Here is a 24,813-nt window from a genome sequence, read left to right as displayed (position 1 = left end):
GTGCACCCTGTCTGTCGTCTCGTTTTCTCTTGGTTTTACCACAGTTTGCAAGGTATTTCAGGGTCCTACATAGCTTATCAGCTCTGAACTGCTTGGATTTCTGTCTGTTAAAGTTGTCCGGGAAAGTTAATGCGTTCAGTTTCCTAGCTAACAAGGTGATTTTCTAAAGAAACTCTGTTACTGCGTCAGTGGGTGAGTGAAGAACGCAAATTGGGTTGTTCAGTTGGCCGAAGGAGGTGATTGTTAATAACAGAAAAATTAACCATTGAGGTATAAAGCTAAGGAAGGTTTTGTTTTAGATGGAGAGACGGAGAACAAAAAAAAAATTAAAACGGCAAGTTATTTTTCGTGTAACTTATGTCCCCACAGAATCAATAAAGGCGTCTTATTCCATTAACTTGTCAACGTTCTTGTTTTAATTTCTTGTCACTATGCGAGGGTCTCAATGGGGTTAACCGATAGGCGTAAAAGAGCCAAAATTTTAGCCGATAACCGTAAATGCCACCACCCCATTGAGACCCTCCTATGCTCTTACCAATAACGTTGCTTCACTTTGCCAAACAAAACTCTTCACAACCCACTATCCCTTATGTTTTTCCGGGCAACCGTTCGAGACGTTCCGATCTCTCTACTGTGGCCAATGTATACATATCCGCTGAATTGATACACAACCAAACTTCCGGTTAGCACCTCAGTTTCCGCCTAAAACCATAAGAGTAGGTCCTGTCAGGACCAATTGTACTTTACAGCTAATTATGAAGCTATGGTACCTTGCAAACTTTCGTTACAATGTGTCCCCGTGTATCCAGTATGACAGAGGCATTCGTATCCATTTTCTGTATTATAACAGCTGCCGTTATAGCAAGGATCACTCAGACAAGAGTCAATTGCTAGAAGGAAACAACAAAATCATGATTCCTTTTGTTAATTAACATCAGTTCACCGCAGTAGAGGTGGCTAGTGGTGATTTTCTGACTGCTTTAGAACGTACTAAAACAGTAAGATAATACGGCACAAAGTAAGTTTAATTAATTTATTCCTGCCATGATTACAGTATTTTCGGGCGCAAAACCCGGGCAAGTTGTTAGGAAGTGAATAGCTATCCACTCTTTACTAAGAAGTATAGTATATTAAGAAGTGTTAGTATTAGTATTAGTATTAGTATTAGTAATAGTATTAGTATTAGTATTAGTATTAGTATTAGTATTAGTATTAGTAGTATTAGTAGTACTAGTAGTAGTAGTAGTATTAAGAAGTAGTATATTATGAGTTAAAGGTTGATATGGGGATTAATCTCGGTCAATAAAGGAGAAGTAAATATATACCAAGTGAAAATCTCTGACCATTCGTTTTACTGGTCTTTGCATGCTCCTCCTTGAAATACATCCATGAACGATCACATCCGTTTTTCATAGCATGTAATATATCACATCATTATACTAGACGTTTTCTTTCAAACGCGAACGATAACATTTTTTTTTCTTTATCAAGTTAGCCCCTCATTCCATTTTCCTATCACTGAGTGTTCCACGCACACCAAGGTAGAAACGTTCTGAAAAAACAAGGCGGTGACGTCTATGCAAAATACTGTGAATCCTTCTATGTGACTGCGTTGGAAAGAACGCCTTCGTCAAAATGTGAGTCTACCTTACTTGGTTTTGCACACAAGCTTAAAGTTTATGCAATAAAAGTAAAGCAACAGCTTGGTGTTGACGATGATTTTATGATGATGATGATGATGATGATGATGACGATGACTGATGACGACAATGATGAGGATAATGACGATGATAATGACACTGTTGATGACACTGATGATGACAATGTTGATGATAATGTTGATAACAGTGTTGATGACACTGATGATGATAATCTTGATGATAATGTTGATGATGATGATGACAATGATGAGGATGACGATGACGATGACAATGATGAGGATGATGATGATGATGACGATGATGATACCCATCGTGATCATCATCATCATCATCATCATCATCATCATCATTAAATCCTTTAATTCACCCAACAGAAAAACGTTACCTTGTTCACAGCTAACACCTTGAAAACCGCCAGGACACGAACAGCTGTAATTACTACCAGCACTACTACAGTTTCCTCCATGGAAATTTTGTGCAGGGATCTACATCTGTTAGATTAAAGTGAGGCAATGGACATTATTCAATCTCAAGAGCAATAATATGAAAGAACCAATTGTTCTGTTCGGTAGAATAAAAAAAAAAAAGAGAAGAAAAACACATTGTACACATGTTGAAGAACCACAAGATTAACGGGAAAATCGTCCAAATGTCTTGAAAATCCCTTATCCGACCTTAGGTCACCCAATTAAACTAATAATAACTTCTGTTGTCAAAGTGTGTGGAATTACATTGGCAATTGACCCCTTGAAAACCCCAAAGACTGTCGACACATGTTCAAGCATTACTTATGAGATTGGTTCACCACTAAAAAACGTATCTCTAGTATTGCAGTATATCAATTCGGTTTGTTTCTTAAAGTGGCTATGTCACGAAAAACAATGTAATTTCATGAAACCCAAAATGTCCAAAATGTAGAATGAAACATTGCAATAACCACTTAAAACTGTTGGACAGCGTAAAAGAAATACAACAAAAGGAAAGGAAAGCATGGGTAGACAGATATGGACAAGATTATTGAAACGGATTGCATTTCGGTAATTTTGAATAACGTCGGCCTGACGTTTTTCAAGTGTAAGGTAAATGGACTGGATAAAGGTCGTCTTTTTTCTCAGAATTATCTTGTTTGTGATGTAACGATAATCTTATCAGTAGAGGAATTCCACATTAACATCTTCGAGATTTAAACTCGTGATTAACTAAAGATTTCCCCTAAACACCCTAAAATAACGTGTCATAGCCCCTTTAAATGATATTAAAAGGAAAATTGTTATAGGGATCCATTTGTTCAGTTTTCGCTTATTTTCGTCTATTATTTGCTGTAATATTTCAAACTTTTGTGACGACAAATGCTTGATCCAAGACACTTTTCATCCCAGACACTTTTCATTGGTGCATTCAGCTCTTTTCCTGAAATGAATAAATGCGCGCTCTGGTGGTGCACAAAAGTGTACTTCACTGAATGGGTTTTAACAGCGCAAGGTTGCATTTCGTTAGTGGTTCACGATCGATCGATATCATTGCTTTTCCCTACCGCCCATTGGAAGACTGCTATCAATTCCGTTTCTCCGGGAGAGATCGTTATAATAGTGACCTAACTCGGTTCAGTTTTCAAAAATCCAAGTACAACTATACTGAGAATTTCTTCGATTTTTAAAAACAAAAGCTAGATATGTGCATTTACCTTGACAGTTAACTCTTTGAAATCCTCTTAAACAGTCACACTGGTATCCATCGACATAACTGACGCATGATCCGTTGTTCACGCATGGCCCGCTGTGACAATGGTCTACCACTAAAACTAAAATTATTGTTCAAGTAGAGGTATTCGAAGACAAAAGTTACACTTTCATTGAATTGTGTATTAATCGAAAAAATGTCCGTTTCTAGTTGTTGTTTTTTTTTTAGTTTTCTTTTGGATGTTTTTGTTTTCATCTCTTGATTTGATTGATTCTTCAGTTTTTAGTCTGTTTCCATTTGATTTTTTATGTGGTTTAATATAAATTTCTCACCATATACATAGTAGTCATAGTAGGTTCAATTGTCTCTCATTTTGATTTCAACCACAAGGAAACATTCGTTTCGTCAATGCATTATTGTTCTTTGTTATTGAAAGGAAAATGTTAATGAAAGAAAAAAGGAAATATTGTTTAGATTCGATCTGATTACGGTCACTTATCACATACTGGGCAAAGTTATTAAATGCTGATTGGCTGAGACGGAGGGAATTTTTTTGTTAATCACGAGGGCACTTTTGGTAATAAAGAGGGCATGATTACCTGATCTTTATTGGTTAACAGATGCCTAGTCAGAGCAAGCGTGGGTACAAAAGAATATTTCTTCACGATTCTGACTCTGATTAAACGATTTTTTGTCCGCATATCATTAAATACATTTTTAGCTCTATTTCTGTTGACAATAACGTCTTATTGAATTGAACTGTATCCAAATGAAAGCGTGCTTGTTGTGATTTCCAAGCTTAGAGTGCTCATTGAACCGATTGGTCAGTGGGGTTGATTGTCATTTGTCGCGGCATTGAACGAGCTTCCCTCAAGAATGTTGCCCTCTATTTGATAGCGATGTAATCGCAATGTGCCGTCTTGCAATTAAGGATTAATTTCACTTGTATATTCATCCTTTTCTCCAAATTGCACTCGTCGCTTGGATTCGTGACTCGGGCAATTTAGTGAAAACTCCGAAAATACTGTTGAAATTAATCCTTAATTTTCCTCGGAGCCATTCGGCTAAATCATAATCCATATAGATGGACTGGTTATGAAACTCTAGAAAATTAGAAAACAGTAACATTGCGTTTCGGGTTAACTTGACCGTGACCATGCACAATCTTTTGTCCTCGGTTCACAACTGAGTTTTGAATGAATTAATGGAAATTTTAGGTAGGCTGTCTTTTAGAAAAAGGGTGTTGTTTGTGCATGGTCGTTGCCAAAACAGTGAACAAAAGTATAAAGCATCTCCATATATTAACAATGATTACATATAATTTTCAGTGAAAAAAAAACCCTTCCTTTCTACTGTTCCTTATGTAAAGGGTTACGATTTATTGATGTAACGAGATTGACTGTTTGTCGAGTATGCGTGCGAGATTGAAAGTGACGAAGGCCTTACAGACCTTCACAATTCTGTCCCTGAAGTCCTTTGGGACACTCACAACTGTAGCTGCTTAGATTGCCGGAACATGTTCCGTTGTTTTGGCAGGGGGCACTGGAACATGGATCCAAGTCTAGACAAAAAATAATAATTACTACATAGTTCAAGTATGTTTACTTGAATAAAGATCGCATGTTTCGTCGAACGTCAAACTCGACTAGTTAGGTTCTTCTCGCTTTCCTGATTTTAACGCCTTTCGCAATAAATGTACAATCCTGGATAGCCTAAACAGGTGGAATAAACGCGAAGATAATCATGATTTCTGGTTTTCTCGGCGTTTCCATATTTTCTTTCTGCCTTGGGAGATGGCGCTTATTCAGTTTCGCTGCCAGGGACTACTGTTGACACAGTTTTGATTTTCGAAAGGGCAATTGGTTCATGCTTCTGAAGATTAAAAAGGAATTATCCTTACATCTGAGGACAAATGCCATTGGATGTAGCCACCTTCCATTGTGTTCGTACTTTGGGTGACCTTGTGACACTAACATACTAAAAAGGTGAGTTTAAATCTACCTTGACAATTGTTCCCATGGAATCCCCCAAGACAATCACACCGGTATCCATGAACAGAATTGACACATGATCCGTTGTTCAAGCATGGTCCACTATAACAATGGTCTACCACTTAAGAAAAAAAGAAAGAGAGATTTTCCAATTAAATGCTTTTTTTCGAAATATGAAATAAATCAAATAGCAAAAATGTTGATTCCACATCATGCACATAAAAATATGACCAGAACGCTTTAATCGATTGGAATCGAAATATTAAGGCAGAAACGGTCAGCCTTCATCGGTCTGATTATATAGGAATGGTTACAAGGCGCTAAGATCTGTAACCACTCGTTCAGAGAAAGCTCTTTGATTTATCAAATTTACAGATGACACATGCAGTGTTCATCCCTTTTTTGCGCATGCTCAGATAAAATAAGATGTCAAGGATTGAGCCTCCTAATCGTTTAAAGGGAAAGATGTATGGTACAGACCTTCACAGTTCTGTCCCGTAAATCCATTTGGACACTCGCAACTGTAGTTATTCAGATTTCCTGTACATGTCCCGTTATTCTTGCAGGGGTTGCTGAAGCACACATCCAACTCTGTTGAATAAGAAACAAGAGCTCATCAAGTTGAGTTCATCTACATCATCATTATTATCATTTATCGTCATCACCAACTCCGTTATTATTGCGATCGTCATCTTCATCAATGCTGCATGGTGTATGAGTCCGTCGTACAAGCCCCTTCACAGCTATATAAAAAGAGTGGGTACTACAAATTTAACGCAAACCTTCACAGTTCTGTCCCTTAAATCCATTCGCACACTCACAACTGTAGTTACTCAGATTTCTTGAGCAGGTTCCGTTATTCTGACATGGATTGCTGAAGCATGAGTCCAATTCTAAAAGGCAAATTAAACCGTTACCTAGTTAAAGATGTGGATTTTCCGTTGACTGTTTTTGAGCCAAGGTAAATTTGTATTCATTATTGTTGCGACTGTCATATTCATCAATGCTAGTGTATGGGTCTGTGGTAGAAATCTCTTCACAGCTAGCTATCTGAAAAGAGTGAACAGTACAGACACAAACCTTCACAGTTCTGTCCCTTAAATCCATTAGCACACTCACAGCTGTAGTTACTCAAATTTCTGGAGCATGTTCCGTTATTCTGGCATGGATTGCTGAAGCATGAGTCCACTTCTAAAAGACAAATGTAACCGTTACCTATTTAAAGATGTGGATTTTCCGTTGACTGTTTTTGAGCCAAGGTAAATTTGTATTCATTAATGTTGTGATTGTCATATTCATCAATGCTAGTGTATGGGTCTGTGGTAGAAATCTCTTCACAGCTGTCTGAAAAGAGTGAACAGTACAAACACAAACCTTCACAGTTCTGTCCCTTAAATCCATTCGCACACTCACAGCTGTAGTTACTCAGATTCCTGGAGCATGTTCCGTTATTCTGGCATGGATTGCTGAAGCATGCGTCCAACTCTAAAAGACAAATGAAAACACTACCTCTTTTATGGCAATTTAAACGTTTTTGAGCAAACATTATTGGACAGGGCATGCGTTAGCACAAAGTGTTGAATTACCATTTATCTTCTTTTCTTCCTTCAGTTATATTTGCAATGGTACATTTCAATGATTTAGCCACACTGTATACACTAACAGTGGCGGATCCAGGAATTTTTGATAGGGATGGGGGGGGGGGGGGGGGGGGGTCCAAACCTTAACTCAGAAAAACACTACAGAAACTTTTTTTCAGATTAGTGGCAAAATAGAATGGCTCTCCATCAAAAAACAAGTCAAGCAGTTGAGTAATAATAGGCGATCCTGCAGGTGCGAGAATTTTAGACTCCAACAAGTAGTAAAAAAAATCGGTTCTTATTATTCTTATTATTCTTATTATTCTTATTATTATTCTTATTCTTATTCTTCTTCTTCTTCTTCTTCTTCTTCTTATTCTTATTCTTATTCTTATTATTCTTATTATTAGGGCTATTTAACAACTATTTATCGAACTGGAGGCGGACTAGGTACATTCTACCACTGGCAACTGAGGTGAATAGTTGTTTTAGTATAATTATACTAAAACACTGGGCTAATATAGGACAAAAAAATGATTTTAATTAACTGAATTATTCCTGCAACGATTGCCAAATTTTTGGGCGTAAATCGCGCGTGAGTTGCGCAGAGGTGAATAGCGAAGGATATTCGGAGTTTGAGTAACCAATCAGAGTGCGCCTTCAACGTTATCCACTCCAGGTGATCTGGTGACGTAATTCGGAGAACAGGGGGGAAAAACTTTAACGCCGTATCCCACAACCGCGCGCGGCCTTAGGTGTTGTTTCCAAACTCCCTGCATTATTGCCATCGCCAAAACTTAACAGATCATTATTTGTCTACCACAACTCCTGTTACTGAATGAACATTCAAGTAGACCCGAAGAGATCTAACCTCGCCTCTGCCATGTTGAATTCGAAAATAAGGCCGCGCGCGGTTGTGGGATACGGCGTTAAAATGTTTCTCCCTAGTCCTCCGAATTACGTCACCAGTTCACCTGGCTATTTTAGTACATTCTAAAAGGGCTGTTATTTGGCCGCCATTATGAAAAAGGACTATTCCGTTTGTTTCTGCAACCTTGCTCTTTCTTGGTTACCGTTACTTTTGCACCTAGTTAAAATTTCTTTTAGGCAGACATGTGGGCAACAAAAGTACCAACCTTCGCAGTTATGTCCGTGAAATCCAGAGGAACATTCACAATTGTAGTTACTTAGATTCCCAGAACATGTACCGTTGTTCAGGCATGGGTTACTGATGCATGGATCCAATTCTAGGAGAAAGTTAGAGTAAAAGTTACTCAATGCATGCCATCATCCGCGTGATGAATTTGTGAGTCCTTTTTTTGCTTCAACGTCTGGATGAATGAATGGATGCTCCTTAAAAATGCGTCAGTCCGAGTATAGCTACTGGCTCGTTCGCACACCATCATTACGTCACACTGAACAATTGAATAACCATGAAATGATAGGATTAGAGTTACATTTGTAGGTTTCAAAATGCCTGTTCCTTTGTTTGTTTTTAGCATTGTAAATTGATTACGTTATACAGTACTGTTCCGCCTTCTTTTTTTATGGAAAAGAATAAAGAGTGAACCCGTAACTGAACTAGTTACATTTTCAATGAAACGTAAGACTTGACCATCCTTCTCTTATTTGTTTTTCCTTGGAGATTAATTGATGCACCGCATGATATTTAAATTGGCCCAGAGTTTCGAGATATTGATATGCAGCATACAGTGAATGATGTCACGAGGGTTCGCCTCAACTTCAACTTCACTTGCTTCCGGAAATGTCAGTAATGTGCCCCTTTTTACTCCTCAACTACTCACAAAATGTTAAAATATCCCTAACCTAAGAAGAGACTTTCGCCGCGTTGACGGTGTTTAATTTTGAAGAGACACCTTGTAACTTGATTACCTCTTCAATTAAGTGGACATTGAACCAGTTTTTGCCGAGTTTATGTATAAAAGGAGTGGAAAGTGCAAACCTTCACAGTCCTTTCCCTTAAATCCTTTTTCACACTCACAACTGAAGTCACTCATGTTGCCAGTGCATGTGCCGTTGTTCTGGCAGGGATTGCTGAAGCATGCATCCAATTCTACTAAACAAAGAACATGAGTTTATCTAGGTGATGTCATCATCATTGTTACTGATCGTTGTCATTGTTAACTCAGCCTGCTATTATCGTCATCTTCATTTTCATAATTTTTAGTGTAAAAGTGAGCCTGCAGTGGAAACCTCCTCACAGCTGTCTCAGGAAACTAAACCCAACCACGGTCCAGTTCTGATCTTATGCAATCGTCAAAGACAATGTTTTGCACCATAAGGAACTCAAGGAGGGCAAATATGTGCTGCGCTTCCCTATCTGAAAACCAATAGAAGAAGGAAGAGAAATCCTAAGTAGAAAACTGTAAACAAATCTTACCACGTTCACAGTTTCTTCCACTGAACGTTTCAAGGCAATGACATCGGTAGTCGTTAGTGTTGCTTTGGCAACTGCCATTGTTTAAACATGGACTGGAATAACAGTAGTTGCTCCCTGGAGAAATTTGAACAAGAAATAACATAGCTACAGCTGACTGATTATGTGCAGTCTGTATAGTTGTCGGCCGTGCACAATATATTTTGCGCTGAAGGCTTAAGGTTTGAAGCTTAGTTTCCTAACAGAAAAATGAATAGCTCATTTCTGGTTTCAACTTTAGTTACAATATGTTTATCATTTGTCAAGCCACTGTTCTTCATCTAGCAGTTGCTGTTGTTTGTCTCTTTATTGTTTTGCTGGTCCCTTTCGTTTAGCCTTGACTTTGTCTCCTCGCCGCAGAAATTTAAGTCCATGTTGTTTGCTGACAGCCGAGACCAACAGTACTAGAGAAGAGTATCTTTCAAGGCTCTTAAGCAATTTTTTTGGGCCAAATATACAATAAAGGATAAGACCTTTTTATTTCTAAAAGAAGAAAGTTGAGAAATGAGATCAAGGTGAAGGTAACCTGATTACCTTCACAGTTAAGTCCGTCATAAGGTCCCCAGCAATGACAGGTGTAGTTATCTGGGCGACTTGTACAAGTTCTATTGTTTTGGCATGGATTTTGAAAACAATGATCCATCTCTGAAAATAACAAATGATAGCTTTAAAATCAACAAGTTAAAGGGATAGTGTCTCGCTATTCTAGTAAAAATTCAAAACACTTAAAGACGTCTTTGCATCAATGGTTACGGGTCTCATTAGGGAGTTAACTACTGGTGTCAAATCACTATAGACTTAGCATGCGTTCAATTGACCGTATTCTGGAATAGGAAAATTTATAGTAGAAGTTAGAAATCCTTCGCTTTTACGGAGATTCACATTAAAATTGTCAAACACCTGCTAAAGTGATATTTTAAAGAATATGTATTATCCTTGTTGCTTCAAAACGCCACACATACCGTTTTAAATCATCACTCCACGTATTCTTATTCCGGAATAGGGTCAAAAGTACGCACTCTTAATGTATGGTCCCGAGGGTAACAGTTAGTTTTGTTTTTTCCGAAAGTCTTGACGTTTCCCGAGACGAAGTCCCGAGGGACCATACACTAAGTGCTTTGTTATATGTTTAGACTTTTCCTTCAACAATCGCAGCAAAACATCCGGAGCAGGTAACAACTGCGGAGTTGTATACATTTGAATTTGATCAGGTGCACGTGACCAAGAATCAATCAGTCACAGTGCTCGTTTTGTTGAGTGAAAGTCTAGGTGTATAACAAGTTCTGTTGTTCAGTGTTCACTAAGTGATTCAAAACACCAGAGAGTTGACACTAGAGTAGAGTCAACACCAGTGTTACACTGTGTTTCTGTCAAGTGTGACTACAACCAATGAAGACCAAGGAATAATGCTATGTTGTTTTTTTCTTTTTTTTTTTGACAGTGACCACTGAAGTACATTGAAGCTATTCTTTGTTGTTTGCAGCTAAGGATGGAAAGGGTGGAAATGGTTGACACTTTAAAAAAACCCGCCAGTATTTTCAAGTTTGGAGAAGTTGTCTTCAGAAAGTCGCCAAAAACTAAATACATCAATTTGTAGCTCTTTTCGCCACAAAAATATTTCATATATTTTCATTTGATCTTCTCAATCAGTTGCCAGAAATGATGTACGTGTGAGCAAAAGTACAATTTTTTTTTTTCCATTGTTCGGTACAGAAACCGCCATACTGGAGAGCAAGTTGCGTACTGAGACATCTAAAACGAAAAAATGTAAATTAAGTTGCTTTATTTTAGATGTCACAGTGCGCAATTTGCCCTCCTGTATGGTGGTTTTTGTACCATGTGATTGCCAGCTGCAAACTTAAGGGCCCATTTAGCATAAAAGTGCCCCTTTAAGCAAAGGTCAAGAAGATTTTTCTAGCAAACTTGGCCAGATAAACGTTGTTGTTTTTATCCAGTTGTGTGGCCGATCTAAAACACACAGTCAGTTACTGTTGAAAGAATATGGAACACCTCCTTAGCAGTTAAAGGTAAGATAGATAGTCTATTAGTTAAAAACGTGGCAGCCTATAGGCTGAATTACCTTCACAACTTACAAGGAATAATATACAATGAAGTAAAAAATAATTTAAGATATTAAGAATAATTTAAGAATTTTTGTTCATACTTCCTTTTTTACATATAATGGTTTTCCATACACTGTAGGAAAAAAAAAAACTTGCTCTTAATTGCATTCTTAACTATGAAATAGTTCCTTTGTCTGTGTTCAGTTTCTGGACTGAAAAGATGCCCTTTCTTCTGAGGTTTATTTTACATCGGTTGGGAGGTGGGACCAAATGATAGAGTTTATGGTTGGGATCATTGCATACTTCCTTAAAAAGCCTTACTACGGTGTTCTCGCGGCGCTCATACAACGGTTGCAATTCCCGCCTTTCCAAGCGCCCCGTGGTATAAGCATCGCGGAAAATTATTCGTAAAGCGCGCTTCTGGCACCTTTCTATCTCATAATGCAGATACTGCGGGAGACTCATGTTACACGGGACAAGCATATTCAGTAACGGGTCTTATGCATGTTAGGTAAAAGAGCAGCAGTTCTTTTCTTTTCACGCCGGAGCGCTTCAGTTGGCTTTAAAAAAGACAGGTGAGAATTAACCTTCTTGATAATATCAGATATTTATGTTATTTGCCAGCTGGGAGGTCCGTTTGGAGAGAAACTGTGTTCGAGGTCTTGAAAATGCTGCCCGAGGCCGCACGCCGAGGACAGCCTTTTCAAGACCAAGGCCACAGTTTTTCGCTATACGGACCCTTAGCTGGTAAATAATAATTTATTTTTTTCATCTCTCTCCCTTCTTCTCTGAAATCACTTTTTAAATTGTTGATTTGCATCGTTTTTATAGCGAATGTAGTATTAATGTGACTTACAAACTGAACGTATCAAAGAGAAATAATTATTTTTATTTGAATTCTATTTCCAAACCTCTTGTCTTATAAAAAGGAACTGCTGTATGAACGGTAAATGGATTCGGGGGCAAAAAATGGAAATTAAAGGCCGGGGCTCTCCAAGCGTTACCGTACCCGTGGGCAGAGATAGGCAAATCCGGACCGCGTGATCTACCAATCAGATTGCAAGATTTGATACCGTGCCCTCTCGGAAAATATGCGAGGGCCAAGAATTTGGACGTTATCTGCACACTCTAATTCCTTATCATTAATCAAAATGGGATCAAAGATCACATCCGGAACGACTGAAACTAATTCGCAGTTCTTTATATTTAGTTTCGTTTGACTGAAACTTGTACGCGGCTACCTGCCTAGCTAACTCGTCCACAGTGTCCTGCAATTTGCTTAACTCGTTCTTGTTGACTGCTTCGGGGATGGTCGTATCATAGACATACTTGGTAAAGGTAAAGTACACCTTTTGACGTCGCTAATTCCTTTACCCTCTAGAGCGAGGGTCTTCTCCCAGTAATACACAAAAAATTGGTTTTATCAACGGAGTTGATAATGTAAATTGGCCACCGTACAGAGATTCTAAAAGCTGACGTTTCGAGCGTTAGTCCTTCGTCAGAGTGAATCGAGGAATTATGGGTTACGTGTAGTTTTTATAGTAGAGTAGGAGCTACGCTATTGGTGGTAACATGGTAGCTCCTACTCTTCTGTAAAAACTACACGTAACGCATAATTTCTCTATTCGCTCTGACGAGGGGCTAACGCTCGAAACGTCAACTTTTAGAATCTCTGTACGGTGGCCAATTTACATTATCAACTCCGTTGATAAAACCAAATTTTTGTATACTACTTCCCCACCGACGCAGCACCACAGTTTCTTTAGAAACTACCCCCTTTATTCTCCCAGTAAGCCGACGGTGTGCTCATCTTACCGTGCCCCTCTTTCCATCAGTGCTTCGTGTTAAGGGTAATTAAAGCTACTTTTTAGCTACACTAAAAGGAAAGAAGTGGAAAGAGGGATTTGAGATCCAGGGATCGAGGAAAGAAATTAAAGGGAAGCACATGATCTAAATAAATCACCTCTTTGTTTAAACGATTGCAATTGCAAAAATTGCGTTCACAACTGCGAGGATCATAGGTTCAGTTGATTTCACATCGGCAGTTCATATAGATCATCTCATCGATAATTCTTTTGTTGAAAATGATCCTCCAAATTGGCCTGTGCAGTCACACGTGTAGTTGTTCTGGAGGTTCGAGCAGGTCCCATTGTTTTTGCAGGGCTTATCAGCACACTAATCCACACCTTAACAGTGCAAAATGGAAATGTTTAATAATGTCCCTTGTTAATCATTTTCTGAATACTCTTTTTGTTGGCCAAGTAATGGGGTGCGGAATCTGACTACCACTATTGCGTATTTAACAAATAGATTCCATGTTGCTGTACGTCTGTTCAGTAGAACTGTGGTAAGAACATTATTGACACACTAGGCGATACTCTGTCATCTGTAATCTATTAATGAACAGACGCACGGCGACATGGGATCCATTTGTTTTATATAATTAACCAATAAAAGTTCTTGATGATCACGTCAGCTATGCGTCTGTCCTCCACTTATGTCCAGGTTTGTCCCTAATTAGATGCCGAACCAATCAAAATGCTTGCGTTATTGAACTTATTACATAAACTACTGCATATCTGCTAATTCCATGAAAGTAACAAAATGTCTGTAAAGGATCAATAAAAGAAAAATTGCAAATAAGTTTCTAGAAAGAAATATACTCAAAACGTACCTTTACAGTTCCTTCCCGTGAATCGAGGATCCCGTGAACTCGCAGATGTAACTGCCATTTACATTTTGACATGAACCATTGTTTAAGCATGGATTGTCGGAGCGAGGGTCTGTTTATCCAATTTTAAAAAAAGGCAATCACACAACAGAAAACATAGGAGATCAGTTTAGTTCTTTATCAAGATTACTATTTTTATTTTTTGAAAATTTTGTGTGATCTTCTTGGCCATCATTACCAACGTTATCGTTGTCACCGCCGCTTCCACTGGCGTCATCGTCGCCGGAATGGTTCGGATCATCGTAGGTACCACCGCTTTCACCACTTCCGCTGTCTTCGCCCTCCCCACTTTCACCACTACCACTGTCAGGGTCATCACTTTCACCGCCTCCTTTACCACTGCCACTGCCACCACCACTACCACTGCCACCGGATCCGGAGTGGTGACCCTTTTTCTTTTTCATTGCTAAGGTAGAAACACAGAAACACAGCATGTACGTTGCATTGTTGAAAACTATTGACGTTGTAACAGATTAAAATGCAGAAAATGTATAGAGTGTTTTCACGTGACGTCAGGGCGGGCCTGTTGGTTTCCTAAAGAATAGAACAGCGACGTTGCACTTTCTTAAACAGCTGGCTGCATCAGCCACAATTTAAAACGTTATCACTAAGGAGCGAATTATGTTCCATATGACTCGTTGCTTACTAGTTTTGGAACTAAATGGTCTTTGGTGCTATGAGCCATTTGCTTGTTTTTGTACTAAGCGGCAAGTAATCAAGCATATTGCAAAAACTGTTGGAAATCGAAGCAAGTTGGACTAATAGTTTGAAGCCGAACTATTTAAAAGCTATTCACGCATCCGTACGCCATTTGTAAGACATAACTTGATATCACTTAAAACGTTATACAATGATGTAATTAATTCTCCCCTTCATCCAATGTATCACTGCTGGATCATTAACCTAATATCCCTTGGTTAAGATTAGCTATAAGTCTTTACGACCAGTTTAATTTATAGAAGGCCCCACTGAATGCCAGATTCGATTACTTTTAGCCAATATTTGTGACTTGATAACCTTTAAGGAGCCTAGCCTAGCCTTGTCGATAGGATTTTTATGAACAACGAGCATATTTCTCTCTTTATAAAAATTCCTTTCAGTTAAAAACTTTTTTTTTTCAACCCTGACGAAGCAGGGAGTTTTGAAGTGTTGTGATTAGACAAAATAGGGCAAGATTGAAACAGGTTAAACAATTGCTTTGGAGAAAGAAACTATAGAACGTCCGAAAAACTTGGCCTCGAAAATTTTGGGCTCGATATTCTTCTAGCGCAGACTTCCCTATTTTGCGTTAGCAACATTGAAACTACGGATAATCGGCTTGCTCAAAATATTATCGTTTTCAAGTGGATTTCTTGATTCTGGTTAATTTTGTGCATTATATTATCCATATTCTGTGGGGCAGAGTTTTCAGGATCAAAGTATACTGTTATTTTCTGCAATTGTTACGTCTTGGGGGTCTCCAGCGAGTTAATTAAGACCAAAAGGGAAAGTGATTTTCTCTATTTCATTTATAGTTTGTCTTTTGTGTAGAGATCATTCACTCAGGATGTTCAAAAAAACTATTATAAACAACAGTGAACGCTTAGTTTTTCAGGTCATTGTCTCATTTAGTGAAACATTTGTCAAAGTTGACGAGGATCTTTTGTTCCATAGAAGACTATCTGTTTGAAATTAAGGGAGCGTTTCGACAAATGAATCGGTGCGTTATTGTGATCAAAGAAATTCCTTTGTGAACAACACTGTCGGTTTATGGCCCCTACATTCCAAAAATTTATTATTATTATTATTATTTTTTTTTTTTTGTTAGGTCTTTTCAACATCTACCACAGAAAATCTCTGAGAAAATGATATTTCAAGCCACATAGCTTTGTTGCTCAGTTTCCGCTTTTAACAAACTAAAGTTTAAATATAGAACCTATTATTGTTCCTGCTGTAAGTTACGACAAGAAATGTTATTAAACTTCTTTTTTTTAATTTTTGTCTTTAATTCTAATCAGCTTGGCGCCAAAATCTTATGCAATAATTTGTGAACGTTGCACGTAGTGGTATCCGCTGTAAAACTATTCTTTCTCCTTACCGTACGAAATAAAAAATTGGTCATCATTTTTATTTGAAAACTAAATGACAGGGAAATCCTTGATTGCTATTATGTAGCACACGGCGATTGCTGTTGGATAAGTCAACTCATTAGGGGTCGTTTGGGCAAAAGTTACCCAGTTTTTTGAAAACAGACCTCCTTCTTCAATTGTGTTATATTTCTCAACTCAGTCTTACCTTCGCTGGTTTTCAAGACCATCAGCAGACAAAGACAAACAAAGAGGTAAACTCCTAGTTTAGAGTAGAAGAACATTTTTTTTTTGAGAAGGAAAAGTTATTTCTGCCCCAAGTTTCGGCTTCGAAAGATCGTTTGTTCTCAAACAGATCAATATCTCGAAATCATTGAGCACAGCAACATGTGATAGTTTTAGCCTAAATGCAATTGCGCAATAGCAATTGTAAGAATCAGGGATCACAATAAAAGTCAAAGGCCGGTTTGTCATTGGTGCTCAACATATTTGTATACGTCTTTCCATGCCAACATGATATGCGATGCAGAAGATGAAACACCTAATGAACATAGTACTGTTACAGTAGTACCACACCACCGTAATATCAACTCTGGGGTTGAATTAAAAAGACGTGACTTTGTTTGAATCTCACCCCAGACTGAAGATCACCGTAGACATTTATCATGGCACAAATTATCAACAAGGAGTTGACTTGGTTCTATGGAAATCCAAACAGTAATGGACAGACCTAAACTGTGAGCCGAGATCAGTAGATATTACCAGAAATGAATACCACATGTCACGAAGTGTCTCTTTACTTTTGACTTCTACTTCACGCCGTCACTCCAACTTTACATCTGGATTCAACTAGAAAAAATGATAATTCCCCTTTGCGTTGCTTTTAAAGGGACACTTCGCGATGCCTGTCAAAATCAACTCTCCATAAGCTGCAGTGTTATGCGCCGATCAACTCGAAACTTCAACAACAACCCCCCCCCCCGGGGCGGATGTCGAAGATTGGATCGTTTAAATTCCCTCCCCCTCGGGCCAACATGGTGTTCAAATGCCCTACCCTATCGTCGGATTTGTCAGTCATACCCTACTAAAGAACAATCGTCGTCGGCTGCTGTCGTCTTTAATAAAGACTTTAAAGACCTTTTTCTGTAAGGCAACCGCTCACAAATGCTATATCTCTGTCCAAACAGTGTTTTAAAGCTGTTAGCACCTGGAAAAAAAAAAGAGTTGAAACCTGACACTTTCGGTTTAATTTTCCCTACCCCACGCAGGCACAGGTCAAATTCCCCACTCCCCGGGCTCAAAAGATAGTCAAATGCCCGCGGTTTGCCCGGGGGGGGGGGGGGGGAGGGATGTTTCGATTTGATCGGGGCATCATCTGTGTCCTCTAGAGATTGGCAGACCATCTATTCTCAGAAACTTGAGAAGAAGAGCAAGTGGACACTTCCTGACGCTTACTAAAATGTCTAATTCCCTGCATTTCTGGACATATCAAGAACTAAGAAATTCTCTTGCTGAGAAAACTGTTTACAAATTCTTCAATGCATCCTGTGGCAAATGAACGAGATTAAAAATACCAACCTTCGTACACGTAGCTGATGCTTTGTTCAAAGTATTGTTTTCGTGCTTTATTTATTTCTTAATTTATGTTAGTTTTATACAAAAATCTTGAGAGCTACACGAGGTTTCAAAATCTCAAAAAATTTCTTCCAACCCTACCTTTCAGTGCAGTGGGTACCACTTCTATTAAGTATTTACTCTCAATCAACTAAAGGCACAGTCTTTCGAGACTGACCCCTCTTACAACTGATCATGATTGGCGCTTGAATTCAAAGCTGAGTATGTTTGATATCATGTTTGCGTGCTAGAGTTAGCAGCAACATCTTCCATAATTTTCCTGAAAAGGAATTTTGATTTTACTCTAATTCAACAACTTAATACGGTTCATCAAACATTGGGTCCATGGCAGAAAAATGAAAGCAAATCCGGCGAAAACTTGCTTGGAGGAGTAAGAAGTACCCCTCAATCATTTTTCTGTTCTCTAGTCACTGCGCCGTCATCCTAAAAAGGTGCGGGGTTTAAAAGCTTGTGGTGAGAACATGGTCTTTGCCACTGAGAGATATCACGAAACATTGCAGAATCTAATGAGTTCATAGCTCTCCGCTAAAATTGTACTAAGTTGTAAATAATTTGGTGGGGCAAACTCTTTTCTTCGTAAACTTGAAAATGGAGCAGCAATCCAGAACCTGAGCAACTTTGTCTTTGATTTACCGAATACGTTGTGATTAAAAATAAACTTTACTGTGCTTAAATTTTTAGTCCTCAATTCAAGAAAGTTTGGTCATGAAAAGCCGAGCATCTAGCTGGATTTCGGGTCTAAAAAAAGATTAACGGCAAGAGTAAAACAAACAAGTACTTTGGACAATATCATGGCAACTTGTCATCAAGACAAGAGCAATAAGACAATAGAGATGACCTCCTTTGTATTAGAATTTAACAATATTAATAAAATCAACACAACACCTTTTTCTCGTCAAGGTAGCCTTTTGAACGTAAGAAGCGTTTATTTTTCCCTCCGAGAACAGAGGACCATTTCATTATCAATGGAGCAAGCGGAGAGCAGCTAATAAGGAATTTTCACAGATGAATGCACTCTGAATTTATTCATTTATTTCTGATTATTTATGGCTTTTCGTTGCTTATTTGCGTGAGCATGAAAAACAGACCGAGCTGCCAAAAGAGGCACTGTGCACTTTAAGAAATAACACTGAGCGATGATTGTTTGGCTCTGATGGAAGTTCAGTCAAAATGGAGCATGACACCAAACAAAGTCCTCCTGCAGTGATAATTGCCTTCACGTTGGTTTTGCTGAGTGGGCAATGGACAAACATCGGGGGTAATTATTGCTTTGGCTTTGTCATTGACACTCTTGCGTACGTCTTTGACACCTAATGATAATAGTAATATTGCATCGTGATCTAATCCTCATGGAATTGAACAGTACTACTGCTGGAATTCCAAGTGGTGGAATTCTCGGTGGGGTCGAACTTCTTTCTTCGACGTCCACAACGGCATAACTGAATTACTGACAATTCCAATAATTCAAATAAGGACAACTCGCAAGTTTCACTATATCAGGGTCCGACGTGATAAATGTTCAAACCGCATAACAACATAGAATATTGAATCAGCTAGAGATTATAGTTCAGAGCCAATTTATCGCGTCTGCCTTACTACTTCACTGGTTGTCATGTTCCAAATCAAAGAAGATTTCATTTTATTTCTATTGCAGATTTTTTGAAAGTCCATCACGGGATAACAATGCACCTAGTGTAGTACAAGCGGATTTTCATTCGTTCCGCTATTTTGTCAAGTGAACTATCGTTAACAATGGGCCTGCTTTAAGACTTAAGTGGTTGGTGGTGATTGACCGTGAATAAGAAGGAATAAAATGGCAAAGCATGTGGCATGAAGTTGTTGACAATGAACAACTTTAACACTGAAGTCGATTTGAAGTCTGTACAATGCATCATGTCCCGTTGCACGAGAACGTTCCTGAATTTTATACGCAACTGTGATTGATCTAAAGAGATGACAGAATATTTTTCTCGAATTATAGAATATTTGGAACCGCAGCTAAGTTTTTCCTAAATCATACGCTCGTCCAGGTTCCAAGGTTGCTGAGGTGGCCACAACCTGAGTTCCAATCGATGCCCCGAATTCGAAATCAGTTTTTAAGATGACAGGTTGACAAGTTCAAGTGGAGATTGTAAGAGATGCGATTTCGATGAAAGTATTGCTGTGTTTGCATAACAATACCTTTTCTCCGCATTAGTAACGGTCTCCATTAATTAATCGTAATAGGGATTCTAATATGTACTACGTGGTCGTAAACGAGAACGCCTAAAAACAAGAATATCATTGGTAAAAAGAAGGACACTGCATAATCGTGCTGCAGCACACATATTTTCGCCAGTATTTTTGCGGACGGTACTCTGCTTATCAACGTCGTGAAATCACCAAATTTGAGATTATGAAAAATGCGAATTTCTCATTTTCTAAAACATCGTTTGCACTGGTCAGTTTTTGTTGACAAGTTTTCCTGGTGGAAAAATTGCTCGTTTAAATAGAGCACAATAGAACATTTGCATGATGACGCCATTTGACTACAAGTACCAGAATCCTTCAGGTTTCTGAAACGGCACTAGTACCAATTTATTTCTAGGGGCTGGTCGTTTATTACCTGTGAGGAGGAGGGGGCGTTTTGCGAAAGCTTAGAAGATTTTCAAACCGAACCCCCAATTAATTATTTTTAAATGACCCCCATAAATTAAACATATTGTGAAAGTGACCCCTCCCTCCCCCATCCGAATAAGTTTAGCTTGAGAGTGAGTCGAAGTTTACCACATACTTAATATTTACAGTAGTGTTAAAAGATCGGTGTTTCATACTATTCGCGGCTGTTTATACCACAAACCATGACACGAACGATCATTTTGTATCATCGGAAGTACTACTGATTATTGATTTGCATGCTAAACGTTGTACTATTAATATGTATTTACTCTTACTTGACAAGTTGCATTCTGTGAGGCTTTGATCTGAACAGACTTTAAAGGTGAATCGCCATCGGCTCCAAAAATAGTGCAAAGCAATGTTCTCAGATGTTTCAGTTCGCGTCTTTGTGGTACGCAACCACATCGATGCCGTTCGTCAAGTCTAAGGTGTCTAAGGTCGAAATACGTTCAACATTCACCAGTTGAAATAAGTTGCATTTCAGAGATTTATACAAAAGCTCTACATTTTAATAAGCATCGCACGTCCAATTTGCCCGCTTTCACCGTTATTTGGGGTCAGCAGTCTCCAATTAAGCGTAATACTAAACAACTTAGTGTGATATCTACCTTTGTGCATCAAGGCGACTAGCACTTGAAACACCGCTTATACCAGCATGGCGGGTCACGATCTCAAATAGCACTGCTGGGGGCTAGCAAAAAATAGCTTTCTACAGCAACAATGGAAGTAGATTCAAGAGGTGTAGAGAGGAGAAAATGCACCAGATGCTTGGCTAGTCTTTCGCTGTAGTTTCACTTTTTCGAACGATTAATATTATACCTTACATCGATTTCTTCGCCTATATAACAGGAAACCATTTCTTTATACCACTTGTCAGAAAATGACCCCCGGTGGTTTCTCTGGTGTCTTATGACACATAAAGTGAGAAATTTCGAGGCAAATGAAAGGTATAGACTATCTTACAGAGACAAACACATACCGTGGGTTCCATTCCCGCCAAGGGCAAAAACCAATTTTTCGGATGGGTGTGTCAAAAGGTAAAAATGCACTGTATGTGTTTGTCTCTGCATAAGCAGCCTAAGTTCGCCTTACTAGAGAGCGTGTAATAATTAATTACAAGTGGGAAGATGACCTTCGAATGAAAGCGGTGTTGCGTTACAGGCAGCCGTTGAGAATTTAACTCACCTCTGGTGTATTCTTGTGCGTTGTTAAGCTATCGTTGAATCGGAATCAGAAAATGCTCATTTTCAGCCAAGTGCGTGGGGATTTTTGACGACGAAACATTCACCGAGGTTCGCAAATGATGGGGCTTTAGCTTTGCGTTAAATAAATCGCGGCTGGGATGGATTTTCGAGGCGCAAACCGCCTATGAGCTGACTACGGTCGAAATCTTAATGTGCAGCCTTGACTTTGTCTTAGAACAGTGAAAACACGGAATTCCCGAAACGGTAAAATAAGCACCAAAACGCACAAGAATACACCAGAGGTGAGTCAGTTTTATTCATTTATTGAATCAACGTTAAATTGAGCGTTTTTTAGGCTTCATAATCGACGGTATTTTATTTCCCATACAAAGTCTTATAACGCGTTATATTCTCAACGGCTGCCTGTAACGCAACACCGCTTGCACTCAAAGGTCATCTTCCCACTTGTAATTAATTATTACACGCTCTTTAGTGACGCGAACTTGGGCTGTCTATAGTCTCTGTAAGATATTTATGACACATTACATTGTTAATTACGACTTAAGACTAAAAACTAAAAAGGGGCACACGCAAGGCACCCATCCGACGAGCTAATGTATGGCAAAAGCTTCTCCCATTTCTCGATTTTTGTTTTGATAATTTTTCGAGTATGGCCAAACCTTCATCCATAAAGAAATCGCTTCTTCATTAACCGGGCTTCAAGTTTACCATCTGCTCTATTACAGCCACGAACTTGACACAATAATTGATAATTCCGTTCAATTCCAGGATGCAGTGTTAAAGAGCTGGGTGTTAAACTGCCAGGCACCAATCGCATTCCAGATAAGTACATGACGTCATCCACACAGCTAAACAACAATTACCCAGCCTTCCGCGGTCGCATTGGTATGAAAAGGATAGGATCATATGCTGATGCGTGGTGCGCTTCGGAAAGCTTAAGTGATTCCATCCCGTTTATTCAAGTGTATTTTGGTGGGTATACACCCTTTTAATAAGTCTAATATATGCCGTTTTCCGCTAATGACGTCGAACTCTTGCTTTCAAATTTCATTTAGAAAAGTACAAAGGCCTAAAACTTTTCCGATTTCTTTTTTTTGTTTCAAGCCTTTGTACATTTCTGAATAAATTTTAAAAGCATGAGTTTGTTGGTTCTCTACTCTGCTCCTAGAGGTTTTTCTCCGGGTACTCCGCTTTGCCCCTTCCTTAAAAAACCAATGTTTGATTTGATTTGACTTACTAATTTAGTTTATTCTGTTTTTGGTCTCCCCAATTATTTTCCCAGCGCTTGAAGACTTGACACTTGAATAAAGATTATTATCTTCACCCCATTCTTCCATTTTCTTTACTTGCTGCATCCACCGGTTCTTCCTCTTCCATCACACTACAGCTTCTCCCAGTGCTATTATCTCTTATCCTTCATGATGTTGATGATTACTTGCCCACTAGTTACTGAAGTGCTCTAAACATTTAGCTACTAGAACTCGTGGTGGTCTCTTACCGATAACTCATCACCATCATACTTATACATATTCCATATCTCATATTTCCTCACTGTCTCCCTCTCTGTCTCTCTTCTTCTCCTTGCGCCTATCATTCGTTCTTCATTCCCTTCCTATGCGTCCTTTCCTCTCCTTTATCTCTTACTTCTTTCACTTTTTCTGGATCCCCGCTTCTTTTTTTCCTTATAAACTTCCAGCTTAATCCCAACTCATCCTACTGTTTCAGGTTTTGTCTCTGTTTTACAGTTGTCTCTCCTATTTCATCCCCCTTAATTTTATGTCTATTTCTTCTTGGTTTGCAGGTGTGTACGTCCCTCTACCCCTAGCTAATACATCCTTTCCTTGTCTTACAAAACTGTTATGTATCCCCCCACTCAAATCCTTCACAAGTGCCACGTGATCTCATGTGAATTTGAGCCCTCCTTTTTTTTTTTCAGAAATGTTAACTAACTTTAAAGTGATTGAATCTGAGGGAGTTGACATCGATGGAAATGACTTGTGGGTTCAAAGCTATGTTGTGTCTACCAGTAATGATTCTGCAAGAGGCTGGATGGATTATGAAAATGGAGTGGCACAAGAGGTAAGTGCTAACAAAAATGCCATTTTTTGAAAAAAAAAGTTGCAATTTGACGCTGACAAATCCGACAAGTTTGCGATGTGAGTTCCGATCTGAGATCTTTTATGGATTGAGCAAGGTTTTGTGTTTCGAGCTCCAAAATGGCTCAAAACGCCGCAAAATACCCCCTTTTTTTTCGCAAAAGTAAAGAGTTCCTAAAGACTAATTCAAGAGTTTTGGACAAGTTTCTCATCTCTGTTCTTTTTCTTTCTGTTTTTTTTTTTTTTTTTTTTTTTGTGGAATTGATGATTACTACTTCCCCGCCGACTCAGCACCACAGTAGAAACTGTATCCGCTTCATTCCGCTGATCCTTGTGCTCGTCGTTTCTACTACGGGACTGAAAATATGGATCTTACCCCCGTGAAAGTGCCACTTACCCACAATCGGATCTGATCCTTGAAAATATAATACTTTCCTCACAGACCATGTATGTTTTCACGAACAGGATTCAACTGTGGAGGGGTAAGTGTCAACTGCAAGAGGGCAGGATCCTTAATTTCAGTCCCGTATTCGAAAAGACGAGCACAATTGCAAGTATCGGCGGACAACTGTTCGGGTTTGGAAATGTAAAGAAAATCTCTCTTATTGGTGCCGAAACGATAAGGCTTTCAGGAACCTGATCAGACAGTGAGCAACACAGGCTATGCTCTTTTTGTTGGAATTAAAGACAGCTCAGGGACTCGCTTTTCAGCGAAAATTAGGCTTTCGAGTACATTTCGCCGTGAATCACTCTATCCAGCCTTGACGTCGTCTTAGGAACATTACCACAGCGTCTTCAAGAACAACGTCCCAAAACAGTAAAATATAAAAATAAAATAAATAAATAAAAAAGAAAAAGCTTGGTTAGACAAAACAAAATAAACAAGTGCTTTAACGTTACTGTGGTGCTGCGTCGGTGGGGAAGTAGTATACAAAAATTTGGTTTTATCAACGGAGTTGATAATGTAAATTGGCCACCGTACAGAGATTCTAAAAGCTGACGTTTCGAGC

General features: G+C 38.8%; 2 protein-coding genes and 1 long non-coding RNA gene across 3 annotated transcripts in view; all 3 read right to left on the bottom strand.

Annotated features, from left to right (window-relative positions):
• The window catches only part of LOC138055628 (uncharacterized), a 15,783-nt gene extending 14,370 nt beyond the window's left edge, over positions 1-1,413 (bottom strand). The window contains exons 1-2 of the mRNA XM_068901518.1: positions 1,344-1,413; positions 771-890 (exon numbers count right to left, since the gene is read on the bottom strand). Coding sequence (XP_068757619.1) covers positions 771-890; positions 1,344-1,413 — 190 coding nt within the window. The remainder of the gene's footprint in view (positions 1-770; positions 891-1,343) is intronic.
• A 1,932-nt stretch (positions 1,414-3,345) lies between these two features.
• Positions 3,346-5,922, bottom strand: LOC138057435 (uncharacterized). Its single transcript, XR_011133675.1, has 4 exons — positions 5,813-5,922; positions 5,343-5,453; positions 4,792-4,902; positions 3,346-3,456 (listed from the first exon to the last, which is right to left on the bottom strand). It is a non-coding gene; the product is annotated as an uncharacterized lncRNA (long non-coding RNA).
• Positions 5,923-6,103: 181 nt separating this feature from the next.
• Positions 6,104-14,547, bottom strand: LOC138055627 (fibropellin-3-like). Its single transcript, XM_068901517.1, has 8 exons — positions 14,322-14,547; positions 9,884-9,994; positions 9,314-9,427; positions 8,876-8,986; positions 8,049-8,159; positions 6,707-6,817; positions 6,413-6,523; positions 6,104-6,225 (listed from the first exon to the last, which is right to left on the bottom strand). The coding sequence occupies exons 1-8, from the start codon at positions 14,545-14,547 to the stop codon at positions 6,104-6,106; spliced, it is 1,017 nt and encodes a 338-aa protein (XP_068757618.1).
• Positions 14,548-24,813: the final 10,266 nt, after the last annotated feature.

Source organism: Montipora capricornis, chromosome 7 (genome assembly GCF_036669925.1).
Source record: "Montipora capricornis isolate CH-2021 chromosome 7, ASM3666992v2, whole genome shotgun sequence".
NCBI classification, from domain to species: domain Eukaryota; kingdom Metazoa; phylum Cnidaria; class Anthozoa; order Scleractinia; family Acroporidae; genus Montipora; species Montipora capricornis.
The sequence above is the reverse complement of the archived record's forward strand: the minus strand, read 5'-3'. Positions and strand labels throughout refer to the sequence as shown.